Raw genomic sequence first — 26,334 nt, 5'->3', positions numbered from 1 at the left:
TATCCCGAGGGCTCCGGGCATCCCGAGGGCTCGGGCAGCAGGTTGGGGTGCACCCCGTTCTCTCCGGGTGCATCCCGTACTCCCCGAGCCCATTCCCCGCTCCCCGGGCCGGCGCTGCCCTCAGCGTTGCCCTCAGCCGAGATGGCGGCGCTGGCGCGCGGCTCTCGCGAGGCGGGCGAGGCGAGGCGGGGCGGGGCGCGCACGCCCTGATGGCGGCGGGGTGGCCCCTCACGGCGGGGCCGGGCGGCCATGGAGCACATCAGCACCCCCAAGGTAACCCCGCCGCCCGCGGCCCCGGCCCGCTCCCCGCCGCCGCTGCCTCCGCTCCCCCCGCTGTCCCGCCGCGGAACGGCCCTCGGGGCTGCGGGTGGGGGCTCAGAGCCGCCGTCCCCCGGTGTTGGTGGCTCCGGCGCTCTGTGGGGAGGGGTTGCGGGGCTGGGCAGAGCCCCAGGTGGTTTGGGGGCGATTCCGGAATGTTTCCTCCCTGTCAAAGCGCGGAGATTCCTCTCAGTCCCATGGAGGGAACCAAAGGGGGCTTCGCCCCCCTCCATTTAATTAAGTCAAACAGGAGCTCCGGGAATGCTGTGCTAAAAGGAATTGCATTTATCCAGGCAGCAGTTAATAATTTAATTTTCTCCTTCACTGCGATGAAGGTTATTGTTACTCGTTTTAATCTGTAGGACGTTAGTTTGGAGATGCTCCTCACCCCCTGATCTGAGGCACTCTGCTGGTGCTGTGTGTCTGTAGTGCCCTGAAAAGGGCAATATTGTATTTGATAGTTATATCTGCTGAAAAACAAAACCTGCTAAGAGGACACCGAGCCCAGGCCTCAGCTCTCCAATTTATTTGCTGAGATTTTCCATTTGTACTTGAGATATAAGGAGGCTCACATATTCAATACCAAGAACTAATATATCATTTACTGCTAAAACATTTGTTTTCATTGTCCATCCAATTATTTTTCCTATTATTTCTGCCTAATGGTGAAAGAAAAATTCCATCTGCGTTCATTAGGCAGCAAATAGGCCAGGAGAAAATCAATCCAGTGCTGTAACATATTTTATTATGTCTGTGCTGAGTTCTTTAAAGCTGTTTTTTATTAATTAGCTTGGTGTGGTTTATGAAATACACTTGGAGGCTAGGAAGTGAGTTACAAGAAGTAGCTACTAACAGGGAATGAACAGTGGGAAGTCAGACTGGAGAGGGCTGTTCCTTTCAGAGCAACATGTTGATCACCCTGAGCACTGGCAAGTCTTTCCTATTCAGTTCTTTGTCTTGTTATTTCTGCAGCCTCACACGGTAACAAACTGGGATCATCTTGGCTACAAATCCAGTAATCCTGTTAGGGTTTGCTGGTGTTGAACCACGGCTGTTTGCTTAACCTTTATGGCTTTGATTCATGGAAAAATATTTTGAGTTTATGGTGCAAGGCTGGCTTGGTGTTGCAGGGGGGACTTAAGATCTTGTGGTTTTCTGTCTTGCTTTGTGAACTGTGTATTAGAAGTTGAAAGAATGGAGCTCAACAGGTGTTTAGGCAGTGCTTCCATCAGAGCTGGACTTGGAGGAATTTCTCCTTGGAAGGGGCTGTCAGAGTGGTTTGGAGTCCCCCATCCCTGGGGGTGTCTGAGGAACAGCTGGATGTGTGCTGAGTGACAAGGTGGGAATTGGGCACAGGCTGAACTCCATGATCCCAGAGGGCTTTTCCAGCCTTAGCAATCCTGGGATTCTGTGTTCTCATGTTCTGTCCTTGCTGCAGGTGGAAAACGTGAAGCTGCTGGATCGCTACGCCAGCAGGAAGGCAGCGAGTGGGACCCTGTACCTGACAGCCACACACCTCATCTATGTGGATGCCTCTGCTGAAGTCAGGAAGGAAACATGGGTATGGTGGGCTGCAAACACACCTGGGAAAGCTGCTTCAGGTCACAGGATGGATTGGATGGGGAGAGACCCCTGCAGGGACACCTCCCACTGTCCCAGGCTGTCCCAGGCTGCTCCAAGCCCCAGTGTCCAGCCTGGCCTTGGGCACTGCCAGTGATTCAGGGGCAGCCCCAGCTGCTCTGGGCACCCTGTGCCAGGGCCTACCCACCCTCACAGGGAACAATATCCCATCCATCCCTGCCCTCTGGCAGTGGGAAGCCATTCCCACTTGGCCTGGAGCTTAATGCTTTCATTTCCAGAAAGAGCAGGTTTGGGAATTACAGAGCCGTAGTGGTCTTTTAGAGCATTTTGATCCCAAATGCTTCCCAGAAACAGCTGGTTTGGAAAGAAATGAGCACAATGGTGACGTGACTTGATAGAGTTCACTCATGGAATTAGTGTCAGTTCAAGGAATGTAAAAAACTTCTGTAATTTCCTAACTCAAACTCAATATACAAGACCACTAAACGTGAATTTGCAGCTTTTAGAAGTGCATATTTAGCCTGAAATGAGCCTGTTTTGTTAATCCTAAGGTGAAATGGGAATGACAGAATGTATTTATATGGAGGCGAAAGGAGAGCAAAGTGCATCAGGTAAACTGACCTGCACATCTGTCTCTGAAAGCAATTTATGTAAATTGTGGTTTTTCTGTCCTGCTTTAGTTCCCTGGGTTTTGGGTGCAGTTCATGTTTGATGTCACAAATAAACTCATTTCCTGCTGCTCCTTAACTGCAGGAAGCATAAACAGCTGATTGTATTACAGAGGTTTCCTATCTGCTTGCACTGCTCACAGCTTTATCAGTGACAGATGATGTTTATTCCCTTTTCTCCAGATCCTGCACCACCACATCTCCAGCGTGGAGAAGCTGCCCCTGACCACGGCTGGGTACCCCCTGCTCATCCACTGCAAGAACTTCCACGTGGCTCACTTTGTGATTGGGCAGGAGAGGGACTGCCACGACGTGTTCACCTCCCTGCTCAAGCTCTCCCAGCCAGGTGCTGGGGTTGGGAATGTGTCCTGAGAATGTCTGGAATGCTCCAAGCTGAGCCCTGGGAAAGCTCTGCTGCCCCATGCTTGGGTTTGGGAGGGAGGGAGTGGGGTCAGAATCAGCATCCAACAGCAGGGACAATGGCAAGGCTCAGGGAGCTGAGCTCTGTGGAGCTGCACATTTGCTTCCAAACTAAACACAGTCTTCAGAGCCAAGGAAGATGGAGAGAGATTGTTTACAGAAGCCTGGAGTGACAGGACAAGAGGGGATAGATTCACACTGACAGAGCAGGGTTAGCTGGAGGATTGGGATGGAATCCTTCCCTGTGAGGGTGGGGAGGCCCTGGCACAGGGTGCCTAGAGCTGTGGCTGCCCCTGGATCCCTGGAAGTTCCAAGGCCAGGCTGGACATTGGGGCTTGGAGCAGCCTGGGACAGTGGAAGGTGTCCCTGCAGGGGTGGCACTGGGTGAGCTGTTGCAACCCAAACCTCTCTGTGATTTTGTCACTCTCTGGCAGTGGGAATGTTGTGGTCTCTCATGAGGAACTTCTGGAGAGCTGTGCAAAGTTTGTATCCCAGGCCTGGCCCCTGCCAGTCCCTTGTGTCACCCAGCTGTTGGCTGTGTGCAGTTCTGCCCTTTCTAGCTGATCCAGGCATTCACAGAATTCCCAAATCCCACAGTTTGGCATCTTGGCTGTGTTTCCAGCAGCGTGGTTAGGCTGCTCTGCAGTGTTTGCTCAGTGAAGCCTGTGCTTCACCCTGCCCCGACTTGGAGTCACTCTTGCAGTGTGAGCCAGACACCCTCAAAAGCCTGTGCTCTCTTCTAGCTCCAGCTTTTTATTCCAGCATGGATGAATCTTCAGGCTTTTCTTGCAGGACAGCATTCCACTGAGCTCCTACCTGGCTTCTGCCTCTGGCAGCCTCTGGTTTTGGGATGCTGGAACCCATTTTGGAGTTGTGTTATTACAAGGATGTCATTTGTAGTTGCAATTTGTGATGGTGTCACCAGGCTGAGGGAGGGGAATTAATGGCACCAGGCAGCTTCTTGCTGGCCTTCACACAGGGCTGGGCTGGAAATGCTGTAGGAGAAATGGGCTTTGCCCAGTTTAGATGTTTTTTTAATTTGATATTAAGGCCAGTGTCTATTCCCAGCACCCCCCTTGTGCTCTTTGGAGTTTTCTTAGTTCTGAAGTTCTGCCCCTGATGCTGTAGCTGGCAGGTTTGTAGTGTTATATTTAAAAGCTGTCACTGCTCTTTGAGGTGTGAAAATTAGAGGTCTGGGTAGTGCCGGAAGTGTGGGAGGTGTCACTGCAGGGGCTCACACCAGTTTCCTTTGGTCTCTACTTAACTGTGTAAATGCTGTAGCTCTTTTGTTCCTTCTACTTCTTGATTGTAACAGCACATTTTTGTGGTTTTAAGATGTCTGAGTGTGCTTCCTTCATGGATTTTTGCAGAGCACATCATTACTGATTATTTGCACACATGTGATGTACAGCTCTGGCTGTACCTGCTCAGTACCCAGCTGCTTTATCAGCCTCTGACAGGTTTCCCTCTGTCTCTGGAGCTGCCTTGGGAATCAGCTGGATGAATTATTGGTTGGATTTGCATTTTGTGGAGAGAGGGAAGGAGGTTGGGATGGTAAATGGGCACTTGTCAGAGCCAGCCTGAAGCTTTTCTTGGGCTGACAGCAATATTCCAGACATCCCTCATGTTTTTCAGTCTCAGAATTTGTTGCTGAGCAATGACCTTAGAGGTGTGCAGGAGCTGTTGTATGAACTCTCCACAGAAAACAGATCTTTTAATCCATGTTCTCATGTGTGGCTTAATGGTTATGATATAAATCCCATCTAACATGCTTACTACAGTGAATTCAGGAGGAAATCATTAGTTTGGGAGAAATTACATTAATTCTAAGGAAGTGCTTTAGCCCAAGTTGGAAGAAGTATCTCCCTGCGTTTGGGAACTGAGTATTGGAAATTCCTGAGGATTTCAGGATGAATTTCAGCACTTGGTACTATCCCAAACCAAAAATCTGTAAAAGATTGAGAAGTCTTAAATACTTTGAATGCTCCTCTGTAGCACTCAGTCATTGATTTCCAGAAGTTTTGGCCTCCCTGGGTGTCTTTGCATCTCTAACTTGTTGACTTTTTTTCTTTTTCCTTCCCAGTGAAACATGAGGAACTTTATGCTTTCTCTTACAACCCTAAAATGTCCAAAGAGAGCCGGGAGATGAGCTGGAAACTGATTGATTTGAAGCTGGATTACCAGCGCATGGGGATCCCCAATGACTCCTGGGAGATAACGGATATTAACAAGGACTATGAGGTAATTCCTGCCCAGAGGAGCCATTCCCTACCCTATCTCCTTGTTGTTATCAATGACAGCCCTGCTGCTGCCTCTGGGGAGGAAGGAGCTCATTTGGTCTGAGTCAAAGCAATCATCTTGATGGGGAGTTGCAGATGATGATGCTCCAGGAGAGTCACCTTGTTGTGTTTGATCCCCCTGGCAAGGGAGCAGGGTCTTGTTTTTCTGCAGAAATGTCAACCCATCTGTTAGCAAAGCCTCTGAGCTGCTTTTGGTATTTCCAAAGCCTGTCCCACCTGGCTGGTTACAGATGTGGAGGAGAGAAGGAAATGGCAGCAGTTTGGATTGGTGGGAAATGAGGCAGAGTGGAGAGGGACTAGGGAAGGAAGGAAGGGAAAAACAGCAGTGGAAAACAGAGCCTTTTTTGCTTTCTCAGTTGGATCTTCTGCTACCTAAGGGCCCTCTGTCATTTCAGTCTGAGCTGCCTGCTGCTGTTATTTTCCCTGAAAGGCCAACTTGGATCTAAACAACATGAAACAAAAACATTTGTCAGCAAGCTTGTTCAAAATCCTGCTCCACATTATTTCCCTTTTTATTTCCTTGGAGGCTGTGTGCAGTCAGACCTGACTGTTGAAAAGCAAGGCAAGCAACTTCAAGGAAGACACCAACATATTCATAACCCTGAATCTCTTTCCCTGGTAACTTTCTTTACTTTAAGTTCTGGGTTGAAGAAATACAAGCCTGTGCTGTCAGAGGTGGCTGCCAGTTTTACCTGGCTGTGCCTGTGGGGCCTGAATTGAGCTCTGATGTGAGAAGTGGCTGCTGTGGCCATCTCAAATCAGTAATCACTCAGAAGCTTTGCTTGCTGCAGTGCAACTCTCAGGTGCTTTAGAGTTTCCTCACGGTTTCCAGCCTGTGTTTTAGCATTGTCAAGCCTGATGTAAAGCCAGGCTTGGAGAGCAGCTTATCTTTGAAGTCCATGCTGCAAAGACTGTGCTTGTTTGAGGAGAAAGGATGAAGTTGCTCTCTGAGGATTCCACCTGAGTGCTGGAAGTGCCTTTCAAGTTGCACAACACTTACAGACAACTTTTTAAATAGGGCTAATTTCTCTTTTGTGGAAAGGAATTCTTGGCTGTGAGGGTGGGCAGGCCCAGGAATAGAATTCCCAGAGCAGCTGTGGCTGCCCCTGGATCTCTGGCAGTGTCCAAGGCCAGGCTGGACAGGGCTTTGGAGCAGAGTGGGATAGTGGAAGGTGTCCCTACCCATGGCAGGGGATGGGATGGCTTTAATGTCCCTTCCAACCCAACCCATTCTGTGAATCTAATTTGGAAACTTCCATGACATTTCTGGATTTAAAGAACTTCTTTGAAGCTGCTTTGTGCAGTCCAGTTTTTAGGTTCAGCTGCAGAACCTTCTTGCATTGTTTTCCTGAATACCTTGTAACCTAATAAGCTAAAGATGAATTTTGAAGGGCTCAGGAGCAATATCTGTTTTTTTTTTCTCTGTTCTCCCTCAGGTTTGCAGCACATACCCTCCTGAGATTGTGGTGCCTCGAGCTGCCACCAAGGCCGTGGTGATGGGAAGTTCAAGGTTCAGGAGCCGAGGGCGGATTCCGGTGCTTTCTTACTTTTACAAGGAAAACAATGTTAGTGCTGCACTGCCTGCTGCCTGGGGGGAATGAGGACTCTCCTTTTTGTCCAGTTCCCTTCTAATGAAAGGAAGGAATAAGATAATTATTAGATTTGAGGCCTTTGAGAACTGTGCTTCTCTTAATGGCTTTCATTCTGAGTCACAGAATAAGCTGAAGGCAAACACTTGGAATGCATCCAGAGCCTCGCCAAAAGCAGACTTTCCAAGCTTCCTGTTGGGAATTTTTTCTTAATCAGCTTTCAGCAATTCCTTCTGATGGGGGTTTTTTTAATCTCCTCTTTAGCTATATTGAAAATGTTTTACCAAGTTATATGTTGATTCGGCTGGATTTTGTTAGTATTGAAGAGGAGGAACCACCCTGAAATAAATCCCCACTAGTTCAGAATAAGTGAAGGTTTCATTTTTTTTTCCACTGAAGACCAGAATGTAAATTTGTAACTTTGCTGCCTCAGCAGTGTTTTAGATGCTGATCTTAGGAAAATTCAGTCACAGCCAAATTGTTGTTTTCCTGAGGAAGTATGCCTTGACCTGGGCACTGCCTGGAGTTGTGCTGGAAACTAATGAAATTTCCTTAAAATACACCCTGTGCTGCTTTGAATGTCCAACAGCAACAACTGATAAGGAAAACTTAAAAGCATGGTTTGGAAATAGAAACCAAATGGAAAACATGAGAAATAGCTGCCTTCCAGTACTCTCAGGAGGCTCATGGAAAGGAGGGAGAGGGACTTTTATATGGGGACATAGTGACAGGGCAAGTAGGAATGGTTTTAAACTGCCAGAAGGCAGGGTCAGATGGGATATTGGGAAGGAATTGTTCCCTGGGAGGGTGGGCAGGTCCTGGCACACTCTGTGCCCAGAGGAGCAGTGGCTGCCCCTGGATCCCTGGAAGTGCCCAAGGCCAGGCTGGAGCACCTGGGGATAGTGGAAAGTGTCCCTGCCCATTGCAGCGGCTGGAACGAGATATTTTGAAGGTCCTTTTCACCCAGCCATTCTGGGATTCCATGTGGAATTCCATATGGGGTAGTGACCATCAGACAGAGCAGGTGGAGCCTCCTCACCCTCTCTACTCCAAGTTCCCCAAAGTTGTCACGTGAAACGACCCAGAGTGTGTCCACCTCAGCAGCAGCTCCTCAGAAGGAGCACAGGGGGCAGTTAAACTGTGACTCCCAGGGCTCTGGGGCAGGAGGAGAGGCTGAAGCTGTGAGCCCAGGGGCTCTGGGGCAGGAGGAGAGGCTGAAGCTGTGTGCCCAGGGGCTCTGGGGCAGGAGGAGAGGCTGAAGCTGTGAGCCCAGGGGCTCTGGGGCAGGAGGAGAGGCTGAAGCTGTGAGCCCAGGGGCTCTGGGGCAGGAGGAGAGGCTGAAGCTGTGTGCCATGGGGCTCTGGGGCAGGAGGAGAGGCTGAAGCTATGAGGCCAGGGGCTCTGGGGCAGGAGGAGAGGCTGAAGCTGTGTGCCCAGGGGCTCTGGGGCAGGAGGAGAGGCTGAAGCTGTGAGCCCAGGGGCTCTGGGGCAGGAGGGTAGTGGCAGCAGGGCTGACCCTGTGTGTGTGTGTGTGTTGCAGGCTGCCCTGTGCCGCTGCAGCCAGCCCCTGGCCGGGTTCAGCGCGCGCTGCCTGGAGGACGAGCAGATGCTCCAGGCCATCCGAGAGGCCAACCCTGGCTGCCCCTTCATGTATGTTGTAGACACGAGGCCAAAGGTACCTCCATGGGCTCTGGGCTGCTTTTAAATCTCTTGTGTGAATGTGCAGTGCTGTTTCCAGTTCATTCTGTCACAATTCTGGGTCGGTCCTGCAGAGGAATGTGGGATCAGGCTCCTGGTTCAGGGTGTACAAATGGAATGTGAAGTTGATCCTGAGGATTTTTGCCTTGTGGAGTATCCTGGGTTTGAGATTTGTGTTCAGGATGACCTGATGGCAGCTGTGAACCTGGCTAGGACAGTGAAGCATTTTTCTGCAGAGTCCTAAAGGATAAAGACGAGAACTGGAAGTGGAGTTGGAGAGAAGCCTCAGGATTCAGTTCCAGGAGGCTGAAGTACTTTTACTGGCAGATCTGGGTGGAAGTGGAGCTGTGAAAAGCAATCCCTCCCCTTTTTTTTTCTTTTAAAAATAAGACTCATGATGGAGCTTAATACAACTCAGCCCCACTATTTGGGGCTAGACCTTGACAGCTGAGGGTTTATTTGAAAGGAAATATTTGCAAAATGAAAATTTTAATGACTGTCATCTTGAGAAATTGAGTTTGGAAACCAATTCCAATGATTCTCCTGTAAAAATATGAATTAGGAGTGTTGTTAGAGACTAATTAGAACACAAGGGTTTTCATAGCTCACAATTATTTAAATACAAGATTTAAATTGCTCTGATTATTTGACACTGGAGCTTTCTGAGAACTTGCTCCACTATTCAGATCTTGCAGTTATTTTATATAAACTATAAGTTTAGTTAAATTGTGGCAAGGGCAAGAAAGAAAGTGTATTTTTAGGGAATACAGGGAGTGTTTCCCATCTTGCTCCAGTGGGTATTTTGGCTTTTAGTGTGACATTCGCTGGAGATCCCTGTTCTGCCATGATATGTGCATTTCTTGTACAGACAGCTGCCAGTGGCAGAGATGTGCCACTGAAATCCTTCACTGGTGTCAATTTGTGCTAAGTCATTTGGTGAAAAGGGGAGAATTTCTAACTGGTGGCACTTCTCCTTGTAAGCCAACCTGTCCCACTCTGGGACTGAGGCACTGGGGTTATTTTACAGTTCTAAAGGTGTCTGCACCATATCTGACTCTTCTCTCCCAAAACTTGCCCAAATTGATAAGGGGGGGTTGAGCTGCTCTGTTTTCTGTCCCACCAGAGATGTCCTGGTAGCTCTTGAACTGGTTTGGAGAACGTTAGAGCAACTGGCTTCTTTTCTACTTTTGTCTTGCAATTGCTCTGTTCTTTCTGCTCAACTTCAATGTTTCTGTGTATCCCTCAGGTGTCTTAATTTTCTCTGTGCATGTCTGTGAAAATTGGGAATTCCCTTGCTATTTCTATACCGTATGTAAAAATGTTAAAAATGGCTTACTTAGTTCTGCTTTCCTGTGGCTCTCTCTGAATTTCCTCAGGTAAGCTCAGTTAGGGCAGGTTTAGTGTCTCTGATAGCAGAAACTGGGGGTTTATACTACCCTAGGCAGGGTTTTAATGAGCTTCTGACTAATGAACTGCAGTAATTTTAATGAAACAGATGAAAGAACTGTCTGGGAGGTGGGGAAGTACAGCTGAGTAACAGCTTTGTCCAGTACATTTTCTGGGAGATTTAAACAAAAAAAGAAAAAGGACTTGCAAAACATCATCTCTGAATTTTGTTGTGATTTTTCTCTTTCTTTTCTCTTCTGCTCCTTGAATTTGCCAGTTGAATGCCATGGCCAACAGAGCTGCTGGGAAGGGCTATGAGAATGAAGATAATTATGAAAACATTCGTTTTAAATTCATTGGCATAGAGAACATCCATGTGATGAGGAGCAGCCTGCAGAAACTGCTGGAAGGTGGGTACAGCCTTGGAGGGGTTTGTTTTTCTTACCCCTCTGGACAGAACTTCCTGCCAGACATCCAAATGTTCCATGCACAAATGTGTTCTGATGGGAGCAAAGTCAGCATCTTGCTTTGTTTGCTGCATTCAGGTGGCTGAAAGTGTTAATGCTGTTAAAATGCTTTCCTGCTTGACATTTTCTTCTTTCTTGTGCTTGGTTTTATAGTGGTTCAAAAATAGCAACTAATACTAAAAGCATTCCTTGATGAATGTGCTAAATTAATAGAAAAAGGTTAGAGAAATACTACATTTTACAGCTGAGACAGTCTCATTGCTGCTTCATTACTTACTGAATGAAAACCAACAGAGGTTGTTCAGAAATGCTTTTAGGGGTTTGCTATATTTGGATTATTAACAGTATTTCTGAGTTGAAATGCATGATCTTCCAAAGACTTGAGTCTCATACATACTTGGTTCTAACTTTTCATTTATTTCTGATTCCTTTTAACCAAACTCCTTTAAGATGCATTAAATTAATGTTTTAATATATAAATATATGAAAATGCAGAGTAATTAAGCTCACTGTGATCATAGGGAAGAATGCAAAGCAGGGCAAAAAGAGTCGCCTGAGATTGGGGATTGAGAGGGTAATGAGGCCCAGAGTTTCATCAGTAGAATTTTGGACAATTTTGCAATTCAAGTGCCATCCTCCAAAACAGGAGTTTAATATTTTAGTAAGCACCATAATGCTATTCTTTTTTTTTCAAAATAGTTGGGTAATTGTTGCTCCTAGGTGGCCCAGGAGGATCCATTGTTACCTTGGACACAAGTGGGGCTGTTCCCACCCAAAAGAGTGGCCTGATCACAACTCTTGAGTCCTCAGTTGCCTCTTCCTGACAGATTTATTTTGTGGTGGGAGAAGAGTCAGAATAAAAACTTGTTTGCTCCCATGTTCTTCTCCAGCAGTGATAAAATCTCATTCACTGGCGCTTGTGGAGTGTTCTGAACTTTATTACTCTAAGTGTTTTCTGTGCTGGGTTTCATTAGAGCAGCTGAGTTGCCTTCAAGGTTAGATTTGTTACTTCTGCCTCTAAATTAGAGAGAAATAACTTCAAATCTTTGGCAAGTCAGTGAGTGGTTGTGGATGCTATGGTGCTTTAGAGTTAGAGATGGTGATTAGAGAAGTTCCAGCTCAGTGCTGGAAAAATCACAGCTGAATAAATAATGAGTTACCCTTTAAACAAAGAGCTGGAGGAGATTTCCAGAGCCTCAAATTCTCACAAAACCAGCGATTTTTTTTTTTTTGTTATGAATTTTAGATACACAACCATTAGTGTGTCCTTTAGACAGGATATTTCTGCAAGCACTTAAAATTTTCAGGGGGATAATGAGGAGGTGCAGGGGATGCTGTTCTGACTCTGAGTGTGCTCCCAGTGTGTGAGATGAAGTCCCCCTCCATGAGCGATTTCCTGACGGGGCTGGAGAACTCGGGCTGGTTACGGCACATCAAGGCTGTCATGGATGCAGGTGTCTTCCTGGCCAAGGTAAAGCTGCTCTCCAGCTGCATTCCAGAATGCCTCCTGCTCTCTTGGGGACTGCTGCAGGGGTGGGAAGGTGGCTCTGAGGAGAAGGTGTTGTTCAGGTTGGTTTAATCTCTCCAAAAATGTTGGGTTGTGCAGCTGCTGGGCAGATACAGGTCCTGTGTCAGGTATTGTACCAGGGCTTTATTAGAGCTCATGTGAAAAAATGTGAATAAATTACCTTTATAAACCTTTCTATATAGCAGTGCAAACAACCCCTAACCCTGTGCTTGTTATTCACCCACTGCTCTGCTTGAATTGAGGGATTGTTTTGACTGATTTATCTTCTCCTGGTTTGATGTGATGTGGATACTAATTTTGATTATTCAACACAGTCCTCATTTCTGCAGAGCTGGTGGCTTTGCAGGTCAGGCAGAAAGAAGGAAGGAAGTCACTCAGGAGTAGTACAGGGTGTGCAGGAAGTGTGTGGTGAGAGGAGTGAGTAGTAAATGTTGGCTGTCTCTCACAATTTGCCCACATCATGAGCAAGAAACTTTTGTTTCTCTCCTGCCCTAAGTGACAGAAGGTGATGGGATAGGGGCAAGCTGGCATCAACTCTTCTGATTTATCTTGAAGTTCTAATCCCTGGGTGTCCAACTGTTTTTTACTCATCCACCAATTTTTTTCCTCAGAGGAAGAGCCTGGGAATCCTTGGCCTTCCAGAGATCACAGGGGCTGTTTTTCCCCAGCCTGCTGCAGCACTTTGCTCTAGCTGGGGCTTCTCTTGATGGACTGGTCTGTTTCCACAGCCCAGAGGAGAGATGGCCACCATTCCCCCGGGGTTTTGAGGTGGTGCAGGTGGGGGACAGCCTTTCCCTGAGCTCTGTGCTGTGTCCCTGGCAGGCTGTGAGGGAGGAGAGGGCCAGCGTGCTGGTGCACTGCTCCGACGGCTGGGACCGCACGGCCCAGGTCTGCTCCCTGGCCAGCCTCCTCCTGGACCCCTTCTACAGGACCTTCAAAGGCTTCATGGTAAGGACATGCTGTAGTTCCAGTGCCAGCAGGCTCTGGGGAAGGGCTCAGGCCATTTCCTGGGACAAGGATGGGTGACCTACATAAAGCAGCTTTGGTTCTGTAACGAGCTGGAATTGCTGTGAGCAGCATGGCAGCAGCTGATTGACAATTCCCAAATCCTTGTTTCCTGCAATGTCTACATGGGAGCCACTAATGAGAGATCTCAGCAAAGGATGCAGCTCTGGCAGCAATCCACCAAAAATTGCTGGAGGAGTTTGTCCTGCAGGTCTCTTGTCTGCTGGGATTTGAAACTGGGTGAACTCAGCCCTGTTCCCTGTCCATCAGTCAAATCTGCATCATTTCACACCTTTTTTAAAGCCATTTCATTTTCACTTGGCTGTTTGCTTCTAGTGCAGGCTTTTTCCTAATTTGCAGCCATCCCTGCATGAACTCAGGGCAGTCTGTGATGTTTCTTTCCATTCATCTCTGGTTAAATACCTGAAGAGCTGCTCTGTCTCGGGGGCTCCTTAAAGGAATCCCTGAAATCCGAACAATGCAGATTTTGCCTTTTCCAGTGCCAGGACTGTTTCTTTGTATTCCATGCTGGTTTCATTATTTCTGTTTTTGTTTCTGGATTATACTGCAGTCTTTTAACAGTTAAAATTGCATCAGCACATGAAACATCTGCCTGGGTTTTGTCCCTGAACAATCCTGCATGAACTGAGAACAGGATTTCACTCAGGAGCAGTGACACAGACACATCCCTGTCTGTCCTCGTGGTTTGTAGGCACAAGTCCCCTGACATGGGCTTATTCCTAAATTAATTCATCAGCAGTGCAAGGAATGGAAAAATTCAAAAAGCAATTTAAATACAGTTTTCTAAGAACTCTGTTGTGAGTTTCTGCCTTCCTCCTCCTCTTAGTCTGGATGATGATAGGAGGAATTATCTCTAAATATGATCCAGCAAAGTAATGATGGATGCAGCTTCTGTCATGTGGTTCCTGGTGAGACATCTGTAAGAAAAACAGATTATCTTATTTCTGTAAGGAAAACAAATTATTTTATCATATTTATCGGCAGGGAAAACAGATTATTTTTTTCGTACTTATCTGTAAGAAAAACAGATTATAACAGTTATTATTTTCTATAACTACAGGCATCTATTTAAAAAATGCCACACAGTTGTTCTGATTTCATCCTGAACTCCTCATTACACAGCTGTACTTCATATATTTCTTTTTGTCTGTTAAACATTTGTTGAACTTCAGTTGCTGATTTATTTTGCTGAATATTACAACACTCTTTTCTAAATTAAATAGCACAGTGTAATATTAAGCTGTTAATTCTTTGAGCTCAATATATTTATATATTATGATTTTAACAACTTAGAGACTCCCTCAAAATGATAGTTTTGAAATGAGCTCTGATTCCAGCAGGGCCATTGCCTTAGTAACTGGATAATCTATAAATCACAATTCCTGTTCCCACTGATTTCTGGGGTATGTTCATAGCAATAGGGTCAGCAGGTTGTCAGCTTTTTAGGCTTTACATCAAAGGTTTCATTTTGCTTCTTTAACCAAATTAATGCTCTTTTCTTAATCCCTGCTTTGAACCTGCAGGTCTTGATAGAAAAGGAATGGATTGCAATGGGCCACAAGTTCTCACACAGGTGAGAGGGGCACATTTCTCTGGGGGGAGTAAAACCAAAACTGCTGCAGGTTTAGGGGATCCCGTGAAAAATGGAAATTAAAAGGAGAAAACATTGGGAAAATATTGGCATTGGTGACAGAGAGCCAGGGTCTGCTAAGGCTGTTATTTCATCACTGTGTTTTTATTGCTTTACAAAATCATGGCTTGAATTGGGGGTGTTTTCCTGCCTGCAAAATTCTATTATTTGAGGAGTGCTAATCACGGAATCACAGAATCATGAAGGCTGGAAAAGACTTTGAAGATCATGAAGTTCAGCCAGCACCCAGCACCAGCACTAACCCATGTTCCCAAGTGCCACATCCACATATCTGTTGAGCACTTCTAGGGATGGTGACCCCACTCTGTCCCATCCATAGTGCTCCAGCCAGACCTGGTAATTCTCCTGGTCAGTCCCTGACCAGGGAGAGCATCTCAGCCACTTTCCTAAGATCAAAGAAAGCTGGAAGAAAACTGATGGCAAGGGGTCTTTTTGTGGTGGGTGACAGAAGATTTATTCTGCTTTTTGCACACCTCTGTAGGTGTGGCCACCTGGATGGGGACCCCAAGGAGGTGTCCCCTGTGTTCACACAGTTTGTGGAGTGTGTGTGGCAGCTGATGCAGCAGTTCCCCTGCTCCTTCGAGTTCAGCGAGCGCTTCCTGCTGGAGATCCATGACCACGTCTATTCCTGCCAGTTTGGCAACTTCCTGGGCACCTGCCACAGGGAGAGGGAGGAGCTCAGGTGAGCTGGGGGCTCCTGGAGCCAGCAGGCCACAGATCCCCTGGAATGTCTGAAAAAGAGACAGGTTTATGGAATTGGAGACTGTGGAACATAACCATTTATCAAGGCAGTGCTACCCTTAACCTACAGGAGAAAAGAATATGAATTATATCCCAAAAGAGATGTTTTGGGTTGGAGCACAACAATAACTTGCAGATATCCCTTCTGGACAGGAGAGTGTCCATTTTAATATCCTGTGCTTACGAAATCAATCAGATCCAACATAAAAATAATTCTTAGCTCCCTTAATCTAATTCTGCTCCCAACAGCTGCAGTTATTAATCTACTTGCTGCGTTTTTTTAGTGATCAGATGTTCTTTGTACTTGCCAGAATCTTTGAGAAGACCCATTCCCTGTGGCCTTTCCTCCTACAGAGGAAGCAGGAGTTGAGAAATCCTTTGTACAGAGGATTTACAGCTTACAAAGAGCTTCAACCAAACACTCTACCTTTCAGCTTCCAGTAAGTGGCTCAGCTAAGAAGGGGAAGGAGGGGGCATTTCTTTCATTAATAACTCATGTTAAATCAAATAAATTTGCACTCATTAGCTTGGTTTGTTTTACCTTTCCCCTCCATTCCTCAGGCATAAACTAAGAGGAGCAGTGCTAAGGTAAAATAAATTCAGATGCTGTAATTTAAAATAATATTTGTAATTTGGTGTTGAGAGAAGAGGGTGGGGAAAGGCAAGGAAAAGCAGAACTTCAGACAGACCCCACACACACCCCCTGACTGCTTGCTCTGTCACACTGAAGTGTTTGAAACAGTTCCTCTTTGCCTCTTTTTTAATGTATATTAAGGAAGTCTTTCAAGCAAGAATTTTGGTGCCCAGTTCAGGATTTTTCCCAGGCTGTTTCTGCATCACTCCTGGGTCCTGCTGAGAGAGAGGGAGATGAAAATGAGATATTAAGTGCTGTGTGTGCAAATTAAAGTTGGGAGGTTGGGCTGATGCCTTGTGGAGGCTGACCTAGAACAGAGACTGGACAGAGCTGAAGAATAAAGCAGGGGTTTATTAAAGGCCCCATGGATCCACCCTGGTCAGCAGAAGAGCCCAGCCAGGGCTGCACCCAGGATGAACCAAAATGGTCACAAAAATCCCTGACTGCTCACAGGGGCTCTCACTTTGATCAGTTCTGCTCCATTTGCATGTTGCAGTTCATTGTCCAGTTCCAGCTTTAGCCCATGCAGTCCCATCCTGCTTGTTTTTCTCTCTTCAGTCTATGCTCTTCTGTATTCAGTCCACATTGTTTGTGCTCTTGGGCCTGAGATTTGGATCATTTGTCCTTGGTGCCAGCTAGAGCAGGAATTGTTTTGTCTCCCTGCTCTGTGCAGAGAGCTCACCATCCCCTCATATGAAGCCCAGACCCACACACTAAAGCAGCACAGAATCTGAGAAATAGAAAAGCTAAAACCTGAGGCATCAGGGCAAACTGAGGAGTGAAAGATAAGCTGCCCAAGCTTCCAATAAATCTGCTATTAAAAAAAAAAAGTATTTTTATCCTACTCTAATATTTACTCCCAGATTTTTTAACTTGAAGGAAAGTTGCCCATTGCTATTGAATTTAATAATCCAAGGCTGTGGCAGGTTTTCAGATTAATTCCTAATGTCAGTTTATTAAAAATATTAACCAACATCTATTTGTTGGCAAGCATGTTCAGCTGAGCCCCTAAGTGCAGGTTTTGTGCTGTTTTTGAGGTTCTGGTGTGGGATGTACAACCGCTTTGACAAGGGCATGCACCCCAAGCAGAGTGTGCTGGAGCGGCTGCTGAGCTGCCTGAGGCACAGCGTCACCCTGGAGGACAGCGCAGCCCAGCTGGAAAACGTGAGCCACGGGGGCTGGGAAGGGTTCACTGGGAGAAAGACTGGCCTGGCAGTAGAGTTAGAATAGCATATGGGATATGAGATATCATAGCATCAGTACATCAATGCATCAGTACATCGTATATCAACATATAGTATATCATATATCAACATATAGTATATCATATATCAACATACAGTATATCATATATCAACATACAGTATATCATATATCAATATATAGTATATCATATATCAATATATAATGCTAAAATATATATAATATATCAATTTTATATATTATATGTAAATATATAGATATATAAATATTGGCCATTAAATATAGTAGTTGTACATGTAATATATAAATATATTATATATAATAAATAAATATATGTGATATAGAATGAAAATCTATTAAATAAGTATACTGTATGAAATTATATAGAATATAAATATATACATATTATATATTTTTATAGATAATATATAATATAAATATATACATATTGGGCATTAAATAGATAAATTGTTCATGTATTATATAGAAATATATATAATATAAATATATCATAAAATATATATTATATTATAAATATATTGTATAAAATATAAATCATATAAATATATTAATATGAATAAATAGATAAATTGTATTATATAGACATATAATAAAAATATATTACATAAATACGTTGTCTAAAATTTCACATATAAAACATATACATATATAAATACTGGCCATTAAATCTATAAATTACACATGTATTATATCAATATGTATTATACATATAAATATATTTAATAAAATTATATATATATATAAATATATAAGTATTGGCCATCAAATATATAAATTATACATTATACATATATGATAGAAATATATTGTATAAAATTATACATATATAATATAAATATATAAATATTGGCCATTTAATATATAAGTCACACATGTATTATATGTAATTATATAATAAAAAATATATAAATATATGGTATAAAGTTATAGATATAAATAAATATTGGCCATTAAATATATAAATTATACATTATACATATATGATAGAAATATATTGTATAAAATTATACATATATAATATAAAGATATAAATATTGGCCATTTAATATATAAGTCACACATGTATTATATGTAATTATATAATAAAAATATATAAATATATGGTATAAAGTTATAGATATAAATAAATATTGGCCATTAAATATATAAATTATACATTATACAGATATGATAGAAATATATTGTATAAACTTATACATACATATATAACATAAATATATAAACATTGGCCATGAAATATATTAATTATATGTTATACATATATAATTTAAATATATATTATAGAAATATATAGTATAAAATATACTATAAATATATAAATATATAAATTATACGTAAATATTATAAACTATAAAATATACATTATAAAGATATTGTATAAAATTATACACATATATAAAATATAAATATTTAAATATTGGCATTTCTTTCCCCTTTTCCCATCATATAAAATCAAATCAGATAAATATACTGACAATTCATGCAATTTTATTAAACATGTCTTAAAATAATATAAGCAAAGATACCTCTTTACATCTCTCCTAGGAAAAGGAATCCTGTTAAAATTTTAGTTTAGAAATAAGAGTGGTGTTGTTTTGTTGGGGATGTTTTTGCCATTCACTGTTGTAGGGCCAGGATCCAAGTCAGCCCTTCATTTCAGAGTAAATGCCATCCTTACTTTACTCCAAACATGGACACTCCCTGTGCCTCGTGTACTGTTGAAAGCTCCATGACCATGACTGATGTTTGTGCTGTCTCAAGGTGCTGGAGCTTTGTTCTGTCCCTGTTTTCCAGGGCACTGCCAGAATCCTTGGGCTGAGGTCAGGAGATGCTGACAACCAAGCCAGTGTAAATGAATCAAACCCCATGACCCAACTGCTGGGTGAAAGTGAGGGTTCAGTGACAAACCTCTGTGTGATAAAATCCCCCAAACACCCCCAAACAAATCAAAATACAGTTTTTAAAATACACCACTTAGAAGAACATCAGTGTCCTTTGCTGGGGTGATGTGAATACTGAAAACTTCAGCTTTATTCAGCTTTATTGGTTAAACACTGATGTTTGTGTCAGACATGGCAGGATCTATGTCCAGGTATTTCTGATGTTTGTGTCAGGCATTTGAGGATTTGTGTCCAGCTACTTCAGTGCTGGATTTCAGAGCTGGAAAAGAAGCACTGCCACAGGGCTGTTGTTGCTGGTTTTTGTCCCTTGCTGGCATCTAGGTATTAATTATTTGTTTTTGTGCCTTTTTATTTGTGCAGAAACTCCCTATCCTGGACGGCCCCTTGCCCAGCAAAGGCTGCACCTCACCCAAGGCAGGAGCTGCTGCTGCCAAAGCCCCAACTCCTCCTCAGGACTGTGCAGAGGGAGCAGCCCCTGTGCTAAGCAATGGCCCCTCCCTGGGGCACCAGAAGCACAAGGAGAGCCCAGCCCAGCCCCAGGATCTCAGAGCCTCCAGGGAGGATGAGCAGGCTCAGCACCAGGGATGAGCTCTGGGAGCTGCTGGGAGAAGCTCTGGGGAGCTGCTGCAGCCCCCATTTGCAGCTGAGTGTGAGTAGGGGTGTGCCGGGCTGGGGAGCATCTGCTGGGGGACACCTCCTGCAGCTCAGGTGATGCAGAGCTGCCAGGAGCCTGCCTGGCATTCCTGGGAACTTGGCTTTCAGTGGCAACACGTGCATTTCTGAGGGTTAGGGCTGCCTGCCAGTTCTACTGTTTGAGGCTGGATGAAGTCTTGCAAATTCCATGAGGAGCAGGGCAGTAACTGCAGGAGGGATGCAAATCCCTCTGTTCTCAGTGGTGGTCCAAGGTCATCTTAAAGCAAGAAAAAACTTCAGTCTGTCTTCAAATGATAAAAAACCCCCAACCTTTCTTAGCTGTGAATGAATCTCTGCATGGACCCTTGCCTTGTAGCAGAACTGATTCATGTTTTGTTTCCTATGCATATTTGTTACACAAAACCAAACCCCCTGTGCCTTCTCTGAGACTGTGTCCATGTCCAGCCAGGCCACTGCAGGTTTTGTGCTGGAGTTTGCAGTGTGCTCTTGGTCCTGTCTGTAGTCAGTGTTTGTGAGAGGTTTTCTTCTGCTGCAGCTTCTCCAGGGTTTTTGCTGTTCCCCTGAGTTAGCAGCTTTTTCCAAGCTGACCTGTTGAAGGGCCAGCTTTTATGGACCTTTATTGATGGGAGTGCAGAGCCAGCCCATAACACATTGATTTGTGATAAGAAGGAGGACTGGAAATGAGGAAAGCAGAACATTTATGTGGATTTTTTCTCTCTTATTTTATGATCTTGGTTAAACTGAAGCAAGAGAGTAACTCTCTTCCAAGGTGGAATCATTGATGAGACAGCAATTCCAGATGGGGCTGTGTTCTGGTATTGAAATGGGGCTTGAAATGATAAAATCACTTGCTGAGTGATTCTAGGGAATGTTCGGATTCCAGGATCTTGAGGGATGTTTTGCCTGTCGCATGAACAGTATCTCTCATGGCAGTGAACTTGGGAAGAAACAGAAGAAGCAAGGACTTCTCTCCAGTGATTGGGTGTCACAAGTGAGTGCTTGAAAGTCACCCAAAGAAGTGAGAGAGAGGCATCTTGGGAGAGGCATCAGCAAAAGCAGGTTTGATATAAAAAAGTGTGACCAAAGTCATTTGCAAGGTTCACTCTTTTGCTTATTAAATGGTTAAAGCACACAGAGAAAAACTAAAATAGAAAATCAGGCAATCTAAAACTACAGTCAACCAGCGTGGAGGCTGGGGATGGAAAAGGGTCAGGATGAAAGGGAATGAGGGAGATTCTCCTGTTGAGTCACAGGGTTCAGAGTATCAGTTCTGGGAGCATCCTCCCAGACTGAGCTCTGGAATTATCAACAGTTCAGGCCTAAAGGTTTCCTGGAATCAGAGAATCAGTAGCAGCACTTGAACTCAACAGCAGAGAATCAGCAGGTAAGGAATTGAACAAGGGGTTTATGTAGAATTCCCTGTAAGCACAACAGGAGCTCCCTTAGAGGCTGAACTCACAAATCCAAAGTACTCTAGAATCCAGGAGAGCAGCATTCCCAGTGCTTTGGCTCTGGCACAGCCCCAAGGACCAGGTCCAGGTGTATCCCTGGGAAAAATTCTCCTCCAGTTCCCTGTTTATAGAGAGTTGCTTTTTATCAGAGTCACTTTCCAGCCTGGCTGCAATCTGGGTCAGCAGCTTTCTTTGAAAGGTCAATAACAAAAATGTTCCACTTGCCTTCTTATTCAGTCAAGAAAAATCAGATTCCAGGGCTGTTGGCTAAACCCAGGAGTTTGTACTTCAGCCCTGGGAGCAGCCAGTGTTCCTGATAAGCTCAGGGTGCTGCTTATCAAGGTCAAGGCCTGAGGACATTTCTGAGATCATGGTGAGGCCTTGGGGGCTTGGAGGATTCACCTCCCCAGGAAAGCTGTGCCACTGTCCTTGTTCTGTGCTGAATTGCACAGAATCCCCCTGTGCAGCTTTGTTCAGGATGCTGCTCTGCCCCCGTCTCAATCTGTTGTTTCAACTTAATGGTGCTGCCATTAAGTTTTCAAATCAGATTTTCTCTTTTATAAAAAGTTTGGAAGCCAGCTGAAAATATTTGAGCCTTCCCAATCCAGTGAAAGCAGGAACATTCCATTGTAACAGCAGAAAGTGCAATAACTCTGCTCATGTGCTTTTAACCCATGGTGAAATCACTGGGTAGATCCAGTGTCCAAAACCAACCCAAACCTCCCTGAGTGGCTGTTCTGGGTAAGAAAATACATATTTTATAAAGCACATGAAAGATCTAGGGAAAAAGAGAGCACAGAGTTTCTCCAGTGCCTGGAATGGCAAAGAGGAAGTTTTTTGGTATTGAGGGTTTGTCAGACTTAAAGATGTCGAGGAAGAAGTGGGAGCTACAAGAGTGATTGATTAAAAATGAAACACTGGAAATACTGACCCAGGTGTGACTGATGGATCAGCCCTGTCTTTTCTTTCCAGGGGGTAATGGGCAACATCCATCCCCAAATCTGAGAGAAAGTGGGGCATGAAGCCAAGATAGGCACTTTTTAGGACCAGCTATTTTATGGATCATCAGTTCTTTGAATATCTGTAATAAATTCTCTAATTTTCATTAGAGATCCAAAACTGGAGAGGGTTTTGATTGACTACTGAAGGAATTAAAGGTGCTTAATTATTGTACAATTCGGGCTTGCAGAAGGCTCCTGGAAATGTTTGTACGGTTCTTTGCCTTTGGAATTGCCATTGGAGGAGTTAAATAATGTTTCCTTGTACCTAAAAAGGTTGTCTCCACAAAACTTCAATGTTACTGCAAATGTGTACAACCACCACCAGGTTACTCAGAGTTGTAAGCTTGGAGTAATCTTGCTGCTTTTAACTCCAGTGGCAAAACAAAGCCAAACCTAAAAATTAATGTCTTTTAAACCTCTTGGATTTCATGTGTGCAGGCTCAGGCAAAGGCTGCAGTGTATTAAAAGCCTTTTATGCTGATGCTGGAATTTAGGAGCTGGAAAAGATTGCAGGGTTTCCTCTTTTTCCATGAGCCCATGGTTTGAAAACCAATGAAGGAGAAGCTTTTTGGTTTTGGTGGCAACTCTGGGCTGTTTGAAGAGCAGAAGTGAGGAGGTGCTCAGACCCCTGCAGTGTCCTGAGCTCAGCTGGGATCTGCTGCCCAGGAAAGCTGTGTTCCCTGCCCTGGAGCATTCTCTGCTGCCCAGGAAAGCTGTGTTCCCTGCCCTGGAGCATTCTCTGCTGCCCAGGAAAGCTGTGTTCCCTGCGCTAGAGCATCCTGGAGCATCCTCTGCTCCCTGCAAGTGTGGAAGGAATGGAGGAGCTGTTACTGGTATTGGGAATCTGCTGCTGCTGCTGGGGAAAGTTCCTGCACCTGATTGATTCCTAGGGGAGCAGCTGTGCTTTGTGAGGTCAGAAATCCTGCTCTTGTTTGGAGCAGTGCAGTTCTTCCCATTTGGATTCCTGTCACTGGGAGAACTGGGAGGGAAGAGGGATCTGATTTGATGCAGATGGGCTCTGCTTGTGGAAAACTCTCCCTCTTCTGGAGCTGCTCCTGCCTCACCAGGACATTCCATGGCTTCTCCAGGACATTCCATGGCTTCTCCAGGACATTCCATTCCTGCCTTTTCCCAGTGTCTCCTGTGCTACAGCCAGGTGTAACCTTGTAGTGTCCTGTCATACTCTGTGTTAAAACTCCTACTCTAAAGCACAAGAGGGACTTGTGGAGCTTCATTTGAGATGTCTTAAATGTGAACTTGGTTCTGTGGATTCTTAAATTGGGGTTTTCTTTTGCTGTTGTCACCTGTGGGAGAGAAAATCCAATTGGTGCTGTTTGCTCTGCAGGGGAAAAGTGGGAATAATTGGGTTGTCCATAGTTTTAGTTCTCCATGGCCTCTTTAAGGGTGAGGAAGAGTGGTTTGTAAAAGCTTTTAGGTCTGCCTTGGTCTGTTCTTGTGCTTAGTGATTGCCTTTCCAAGTAAATTCCTTGGAATAAAAACCCACCTGCTCTGACCCAGAGCCATCCTGGCTGAGATGGAGGAGGAGATTGGCTTGGAGGGAGCTGGGGATCTTCAGGTAGCTTCCCCAGTCCTGCAGAGTGGGATTTGGCAGGAGCTGAAGGTGCTCAGAGCTCCACAGGATCTCCAGGTATAGAGCAGCCCTGGGGGTGTTGTTTCCATCACGTCTGGGATCAGAGAGCCCTCAGAGGTGCTCCCAAAGCTGAGGCAGCCCCAGGAGAAGCCTTGGAAAGGGAAGAGCTCCTGTTCCAGGCTCCTTCAGCTCCTGGCAGACCTGGCCTTGGGCAGCTCAGAGGAATTCCTGGCAGGATGCAGTGCTGGGTACCCAGGAGTGACCAGGAGCATTCCAAGGGGTTTTGCTCTCCTTCCACCCCTCTGCTCTGTGCTGGGGGTTGGGGTTGTTTTTATAGGGACCTCTCCCAGCTATTCCTGGTTTCCATCCTTCCCTCATGCACTTCCAGCCATCCCCTGGGGGAAGAACCTGCTCTGCATGTCCTATTTATGTTTAATTATCACCCAGCACTTGATTAATTAGCTGAGGAAGCAGGGGATGGCAAAGCCTGTGCTTGGGACCAGGCAGCCAGGTAGGCCATTTGTTAGGGCAGGTTTGCTAATGACATCAATTAACGTGCCCCCCTGGGAGCTGCAGGGCAGGACCAAGGAGTTGTTTTTATATAATTTCTATTTTTCCATCTATTTAATGTAGCAGAAACTACTGGAGTAACTCAGCACTGGATCCCGTCCTCTGGCTGGATTTTCCTTGGCATCCCCAACCTGATCCTTGTAGGAATGTCCCTAAAACTGTGTGTAGTGCTGGCTGGGAATGTTCCTGTGGCTGTTTGTGTCTGTGTCACTGGTGGGGGACATGTGGGGGGGATGAGCCCCAGTTTGTGCCCTGAGGGCTCTGTGGGGCACTTCAGTTCCTGCACTGCTTGAAGCTGATCTTGTCTAGAGGAGAATTGTGTCTTTTCCCTGTTTGTCCCATGGAGTCCCTCTTGGATTGCAGGTATTTTTATTCCCTACAAAAATAAACACTTGGCCTTTTTAAAGGAAGTGGCTGCTCTGTTTATTGGGTGGTAGCTCAGAACCCCACACTTGGAAAGGTGGAGTCACTTAAAGGATCTTCATTAATAAAGTGAGTGTGGAGCCACTTCCCCTCTACAGAACAGAAATGGGGTGATCCCCCTGGTTTGGGGGGATGGGGAGTGCAGGGTGCTAAAAACAATCCAAAAAGGAACATAACTAATGGAAAAAAGGGAATATAACCAATGGCACTGTGTCTTCTGCAAATTGTGCTATTCTGGGTCTTTTTTTTTTTAATTCAAATTTTCCTTTCTATGTTAAACCCAAGTGCCTCCTCAGTGTTTCCTTGCTCCTGGAGAGCTGTCTGTCTCTCACTCACCTGGCCACAGGTGTCTCCAGGCTGACTTCCACAGCTTTCTGAGGAGCAGCCAGATCTTCTGGAAGGAGCTGACTCCCACCAGCTCCATGTGTCAAGTGAAGAGATTTTTTCTGATGGCTTCAGAGTGAAGAACCCACAGTCCAGCTGCTGATGGTATCCTGGAAAAATGCTCTTTAATCCCATTCTTTTTAGTCATGGGTAGTGAAGTGTTAGAGATTTGAGTGCAGACAAACTCAGCTGAGATGGGAAGATGCTCAAGAGGGAGATTCCAGGTACAAAACTTCCCTGTGAACCCCGGGAACAGACTCCAGACCCATCAGCCAGCCCCTGATGAATATTTTCCACCTTAAAAATGGGAAATTTTCTATGTTTTAAGGGCCTGGCACTGGACTACACTCATTCCTTGGGTGTTTCTCAGGCTTTTCCCTTCTTGCTAATTTTAAATGTTCTTAATGCTGCCAGTGAAATCCTTCATTTACCTTAATTAGACTCGCTTTGCATTTAATTGGATTATTAGCATTAACACTGGCTAGAATTGATAAAACTGCAATTTAATTTGGGGGAAATTTGGACAAAAGGTGTGGTAATTGAAGTTTCTTTGGGCTGCAAACAGCTCATGGATTCCAGGATTCTCCTGGAATTTTACTTTCCTTCTCTTTGGAGGAGTGGAGGGTATGGGAGGGGGGACACAAAACCTCCAGGTCTTGGAGCTGTGGGAGAGAGGGAAGGGATCCAGTGTGAATGGGAATCAATAACTATAAATAATCAAAACCCCCATGGATGGAGCAGGGAGCTCTGGGCTGGGCAGCTGTGGCTGCCCCTGGATCCCTGGCAGTGCCCAAGGCCAGGCTGGACAGGGCTTGGAGCAGCCTGGGACAGGGGAGGTGTCCCTGCTACGGCAGGGGTGGAATGGGATGGATTTCAAGGTTCCTCCCCACCCAAACCATCCTTTTATCCTGTTTTCCCAAAGGGAAGGTGCAGTGGAAGTAAAGAGATGAACTCCTGGGGCTCCAGCGCTGCCAGCATTCCTCAAGGAATGACTCATGGAGGAGAAGCAGCATTGCTGGATTCCTCCCTCCTTTCTAACTCTGTATTGTGTGTGTGGATGCACCAAATAAATCAGGAATTTCCACCAGCAGGGCCCTGGCAGGGATGTGCAGTGCAGCCAGGGGATGC

The 26,334-nt window shown here is 45.1% G+C and overlaps 1 protein-coding gene across 1 annotated transcript; it reads left to right on the top strand.

The window, feature by feature from the left end:
- Window positions 1–187: 187 nt before the first annotated feature.
- On the top strand, window positions 188–24,809 carry MTMR8 (myotubularin related protein 8). Its single transcript, XM_050974346.1, has 14 exons — window positions 188–273; window positions 1,757–1,879; window positions 2,751–2,913; window positions 5,071–5,228; window positions 6,724–6,852; window positions 8,417–8,551; window positions 10,238–10,370; window positions 11,789–11,898; window positions 12,778–12,903; window positions 14,505–14,554; window positions 15,114–15,314; window positions 15,685–15,813; window positions 17,045–17,171; window positions 19,493–24,809. Exons 1-14 carry the CDS (start codon window positions 250–252, stop codon window positions 19,718–19,720), a joined length of 1,836 nt encoding a protein of 611 aa, XP_050830303.1. The 5' UTR covers window positions 188–249; the 3' UTR covers window positions 19,721–24,809.
- Window positions 24,810–26,334: the final 1,525 nt, after the last annotated feature.

This window comes from Serinus canaria, chromosome 4A (assembly GCF_022539315.1).
Source record: "Serinus canaria isolate serCan28SL12 chromosome 4A, serCan2020, whole genome shotgun sequence".
Taxonomy (NCBI): Eukaryota; Metazoa; Chordata; class Aves; order Passeriformes; family Fringillidae; genus Serinus; species Serinus canaria.
Note: the sequence above shows the minus strand (reverse complement) of the source record. Positions and strands in the feature narration are given on the sequence as shown.

What these genes read in the sequence shown, in the direction of transcription:
- MTMR8 (XM_050974346.1), top strand. Translation starts at nt 250, where the DNA reads ATGGAGCACATCAGCACCCCCAAG. An exon ending in AGCACATCAGCACCCCCAAG is followed by an intron (nt 274 to 1,756) that starts GTAACCCCGCCG and finishes TCCTTGCTGCAG; the next exon opens with GTGGAAAACGTGAAGCTGCT. An exon ending in GCTCAAGCTCTCCCAGCCAG is followed by an intron (nt 2,914 to 5,070) that starts GTGCTGGGGTTG and finishes TTTCCTTCCCAG; the next exon opens with TGAAACATGAGGAACTTTAT.